The sequence below is a fragment of the Piliocolobus tephrosceles genome, unplaced genomic scaffold (genome assembly GCF_002776525.5).
Source record: "Piliocolobus tephrosceles isolate RC106 unplaced genomic scaffold, ASM277652v3 unscaffolded_28032, whole genome shotgun sequence".
NCBI lineage: Eukaryota > Metazoa > Chordata > Mammalia > Primates > Cercopithecidae > Piliocolobus > Piliocolobus tephrosceles.
The window spans coordinates 1,173-6,704 of NW_022311013.1; the positions used below are offsets into that span (position 1 = coordinate 1,173).

Genomic DNA, 5,532 nt, shown 5'->3' on the forward strand with positions numbered 1-5,532 from the left:
CCCAGTGCGGCAGCTCCCCGCAAGGAGACCAGGCGCATGTTTAACCGGAAACGCGAGCACAGGCAGAGGCCACAGGGAGTCTCAGTGACGCCTGGGCCAGGTGACTTCCTGAGCGGGTCCAATGCCTGATCACAAAGGCACCCACGGTGGTCACACAAAGGCTGGGTGGAGAGGAAGTCCAGTGTGTGAGTGTGCGTTCCCACTGTGGAACCCCTACGCGGCAGGGTGGCCACACCAAGCCACACGGGGTCTGCTCGCACACAAGCAGGCTGTGAGTGTTTCCCAGAGGACGCAGACCTGACTTCGGCGGAGTGGCAAGTCCTTCTCCTTCTGAGGCTTGCTCTTCCTCCCGGGCAGAAATACTGCTGGTGGAAAAGTCCCAGAGGTTGCTGCGGCTGCTCCTCCGCCCTGGGATGGGGCTGCGAGGCAGCATAGGCGTCAATCTGAGGGCGGCACAGGGGGGTTCCTCCTGCCACCCCCTCATCAGCCTTTCCATCAGCACTGCTGACGTGTGTGTGGGCTACGTCGCCTCACCATGTCATCCCTAAATGAATCCCACACTGACATATTTGTTTACTAAAAAAAAAAAAAAAAAAAAAAAGCCAGGTAGGTGCAAAATGAGTCGGTCATGGACGGCATCACAAAGGTTTTGTCATCGTGCGTTGGGTTATATTACCGTGTCCAAAGGTGCGTGGCGTGGCCTGGAGCTGTGACTCTCACGGAACCAGAGCCGTGAAGGCTGACGCTTCATTTCTTAGGACTGTCCTCTAGGCAGGGTGAGAGCAGGGTTGAAGGGTTTCCCCTGCAAAAGATGTCACACACACTATCTCTTCCTCTTTAATCTGTTTCAGACCACACAGTTTAACTTCCCGGCGTTGGTGAGCTCCTAAGGAGTGAAATGCAAGTGTTTTCCCATTAACTGACTCCTCATCCTTTTAAATTTAGCTGTGTATTCTTTATAAGGCTAAACCTCTGTTCAGCCCACGAGACGACACTCACAACAGAAATGAGCAGAAATGAGCTGTGCAGCAGAATTGCGTGGGCCCTGCACCTGCTCTGGAGAAAATGCATCTTTATGGCAACCGCTTCAGCAGGATGCAGTTACTATGCTTGGTTTTGTTTGTTTGTTTGTTTGTTTTGTTTTGTTTTGTTTTGTTTTTGAGACAGGCTGGAGTTCGGTGGCATGATCTCAGCTCACTGCAAGCTCCGCCTCCTGGGTTCACACCATTCTCCTGCCTCAGCCTCCAGAGTAGCTGGGACTACAGGTGCCCACCACCACGCCCAGCTAATTTTTTGTATTTTTAGTAGAGACAGGTTTTCACCGTGTTAGACAGGATGGTCTCAATCTCCTGACCTTGTGATCCGCCCACCTTGGCCTCCCAAAGTGCTGGGATTACAGGTGTGAGCCACCGCGCCCGGCTATGCTTGTTTTTTTAAAACTGAACACTTGTCTGTACATTTAAGCAAGTCCTGGAGGACTTCTGCCATGCGAGCCTTTGATAGTATTTTCTTTTAGTTATTTTTTTTTTACATAAATATCCAAACGGCCTCTTAGAAATGTGAATTGTCTTCAGTGAAGCATCTGTTAGATGCCATGGAGGGTAGAAAAGGTAACCGGTCTAGGATGGAGTCTTTAAAGAGATGATCGTCTGGCAGAGGAAAGACATAATGGCAAAGACAGGACTAATACAGGCAGGAAGGGACACATCACAAAAGATCTAAGTAGAAGGAGGAGAAGCTTTGCTTCTGAAGGGGCCCAGGGATGTTTTGTAGAGAAAATGGCCTGGGGTTTCACTATTTCAGTTTTTTGTTTTGTTTTTCAGAGATGGGATCTCACTATATTGCCCAGGCTGGTCCTGAACTCCTGGGCTCAAATGATCCTCTTCAGCCTCCCAAGTAGCTGGGACTACAGGTGCACACCACTACATCCAACTCAAATGTTTCAGTATTTCAGATTGATCATCTTTCCTTGAATCAGATCTTAGTGGAGCTTCAAAAGAGCTTTTTAAAAGTGTGTGTGTGTGGTGTGTGTGTTTGAAACAGAGTCTCGTTCTGTCACCCAGGCTGGCGTGCAGTGGCATGATCTCAGCTCACTGCAACCTCTGTACCTCTTATACCTCCCAGGTACAAGCAGTTCTCCTGCCTCAGCCTCCCAAGTAGCTGGGATTACAGGCACCCACCAATACGCCCGGCTAATTTTCTATTTTTAGTAAAGACAGGGTTTTGCCATGTTGGCAAGACTGGTCTCGAATTCCTGACCTCAAGTGATTCGCCTGCCTCGACTTCCCAAAGTGCTGGGATTAGAGGTGCGAGCCCCCGTGCCCAGTTGCTGTGATTAGAGGTGCGAGCCCCCGCGCCCAGTTATTTTTAATTGTATGTGTTTAAGGTGTACAGCCTGATGTTCTGACACACGCAGACATCATGAGTGATGACCACAGTCAAGTTAATGAATACGTGTCTCCTCGCGTAGTTACCTTTTCTTTGTGTGTGATAAGAGAATCTGAAGTCTACTCTCCCGGCAAATCTCTGTGCCCAACACTCTTATTAACTACAGTCACCATGTTGAATGCCAGGTCTCCAGAATTCAGCCATCCTCTACTGAAAGTTTCTACCTTTGGATCAATTGCTCCCCATTCCGCCCCCAGCCCCAGGCCCTGGGAGGCCCTCTTCTACTCCGTCCCTGAGTTCATCCTTTTTAGGTGCCACATGTGATTGAGATCATGGGGTGCCTGTCCTTCTGTGTCCGGCTTATTTCATTTAACGTCGTGTCCTCCAGGTTCATCCATGTGGTCAAAAATGACAGGAGTTCATTCTTTCTTAAGGCTGAATAATATTTCATTGTGTATATACCACATTTTCTTTATCCATTATCCATTGACGGACATGTGGGTTGTTCTGAATCTTTATTGTGAATAGTTCTGCAATAAACAAAGGGGTGCTGATGTTCCTTCCACACACTGATTTTATTTCCTTTGGGTCTAGACCCAGAAGTGGGATTACTGGATCATACGGTGGTTCTGTGTAATTGTTTGAGGCTCTCCATACTGCTTTTTGTTTTTTGTTTTTTTGAGATGGAGTTTTGCTCTTGTTGCCCAGGCTGGAGTGCAATGGCATGATCTCGGCTCACTGCATCCTCCACCTCCCAGGTTCAAGAGATTCTCCTGCCTCAGCCTCCTGAGTAGCTGGGATTATAGGTGCACACCATCATGCCCAGCTAATTTTTGTATTTTTAGTAGGGACGGGGTTTCACCATGTTGGTCAGGCTGGTCTCGAACTCCTGACCTCGCGATCCGCCTTTCTTGGCCTCCCAAAGTGCTGGAATTACAGGTGTGAGCCACTGAGCCAGCTAGAATTTCCTCCTTTTTAAAGTTGAATGCTATTTTGTTGTATATATGTGCCACATTGTGTTTACCCATTTATTTGTTGACAGACGTTTGGGCACACTGTTAAAATTCAGTTTGTTTCTGGTCCATCTCCAATGGGTTTGATACTGTTTCTTTTGGTACATTGACTTTACCCTAAAGCATTCTTTTAGTCTTAATGGTGCTTCAGTTGCTCATTTGGGGTGCTTTCTTATTTAGAAATGAAGCTCAAGAAGAGATCTATAAAAAGGGACAGTCCAAAAGAATATGGGGTGAGCTCTACAAGGTAAGACTCCTAAATTCCCTCCCATTGAGTGGTTCCTTTGGCTTTCATGATTTTGTAGAAGAAAACTAATTTTGATATATTGAAGCTCTGTTGCCCAGAGTACAGGCACCACTGCCTGTTCCATCCTCTTCCTCCTACAAAGAAACTCGGAAGACATACTAGCATTGATCTAGGGAACTGCATTGTTTAAAGTACTTGTATAAGAGTAACAGCTATCTTTTATTATACATGTGTATATTTATTACCTGTCAGTATTTTTTAAGATTTCCCCCAAGTGATATTCCCGTTTAGATTTATCATGCCTAGTTAAAGTCATATGCAACATTTTAAGTTATGGTCCACCCCTCTCCTTTTATAGATGAGGACTCCTGTCTAGAAAGGTTTAATGCTGTACCTAGCTCAACTAGCTTGTTAGTGAAGGAGGCTTTGTGTGTCTTGATTTTTGATCCACTGCTCTTTAACTGGCAGAGGTTTATGTCCATGCACTAATAATAACAACCTTCAGAAGAAACATTTTCAAGCATAATCACGTAATTAAATAGTAACATAATAGGAAACTAGTACCCTGAAGGCAAGCTAAACGTTTCAGTTTTTTGTGAAATACACAAAACCTATAATATTACAAACTTAAAGATTATATTACAAACTTAAAGGAGTCTAAGAAGTAATCCATAGTAGTTCAGTAATCCACAGTAGTTAGGAAATAAGTTGAGTTTCATCTAAGCTAGTTTTCCTGTTTTAAATTCAGCAGGTTTCAAAAACCACAGGATGAAAAACCTTTTGAATTTTGATCACTGGGCCTTGAGATTAACTACAGCCAACTCTGCCCAGAGACTGTTTTGAAGTTGTCTCTAAATGTTACTATTTTATTTTCCCCAGACTCCCTTAAATGTCATCCCTCTTTTATTTGTACTGTAGCAAACCATTTTTGCCTCTCTGAATTTTCAGGTGATAGATTCATCAGATGTTGTAGTTCAAGTTCTTGATGCTAGAGATCCAATGGGCACTCGTTCCCCTCACATTGAAACTTACCTGAAGAAGGAAAAACCTTGGAAACACCTCATTTTTGTACTTAACAAATGTGACCTTGTTCCAACTTGGGCAACAGTAAGTACAACTACTAAACCAGAATAGACTATTAAGACATCTGTCAATAAGTCAGTTGTGGGGTTTTTAGGCTAAAGTGTTGCACTGCTGAGATTGTAGTAATGGGAGTGCTCTCGCTGGAAACACGAAAGTGTGCTCATTGATGGTGGGCGGAGGCACCAGGAGACAGCTGCTGAGGCCACTGCCTGCTTCACATTATGCTCCATTAATTGCATTTAGTAACAATGAAGACATCTTTTGGAATATTGTTTTGTATTTATAAGACAAGACAAAGCATTAACCATTATACTTGGAGAAACCATTTCAAAGAATTATGGCTAACATTTTCCTTAGAGAACATTACATTTAAAACAGTTCTGTAATTCAAGCTCTGATTCTTCCACATAATGTAAATAAATGAACTGCAGTTTGCCAGCATGTTTTCATCTCTCCCTCTAGAAACGGTGGGTTGCTGTCCTCTCCCAGGATTATCCGACACTTGCTTTCCATGCAAGCCTTACTAACCCATTTGGCAAGGGAGCATTCATTCAACTTCTGCGGCAGTTTGGAAAGGTATTGAGCCCTGATCTGTTTCTCCTGGAGTTGCGTAGCTGTGAGTTGGTGTAAGAATCTGTATTGCCATGGCATAGCAGAAAGTTACCAATTTCTTAGCTGGACGTGGTTGCGCAGGTCTGTAGTCCTAGCTACTCAGGACGCTGAGGCAGGAGGATCGCTGGAGCCCAGGAGATCAAGGCTACAGTGAGCTATGATGGCACCACTGCACTCCAGCCTGGGTGA

At 44.9% G+C, this 5,532-nt stretch overlaps 1 protein-coding gene across 1 annotated transcript; it reads left to right on the top strand.

Moving 5' to 3' along the window:
* Positions 1-3,525: 3,525 nt before the first annotated feature.
* LOC113221861 (nucleolar GTP-binding protein 2-like) lies at positions 3,526-5,357 on the top strand (the record flags this gene model as incomplete). Its single annotated transcript, XM_026451189.1, has 3 exons — positions 3,526-3,648; positions 4,597-4,755; positions 5,194-5,357. Coding segments are annotated over exons 1-3 (431 nt in total), but the record flags the coding sequence as incomplete, so codon positions are not given.
* Between the last annotated feature and the right edge of the window lie 175 nt (positions 5,358-5,532).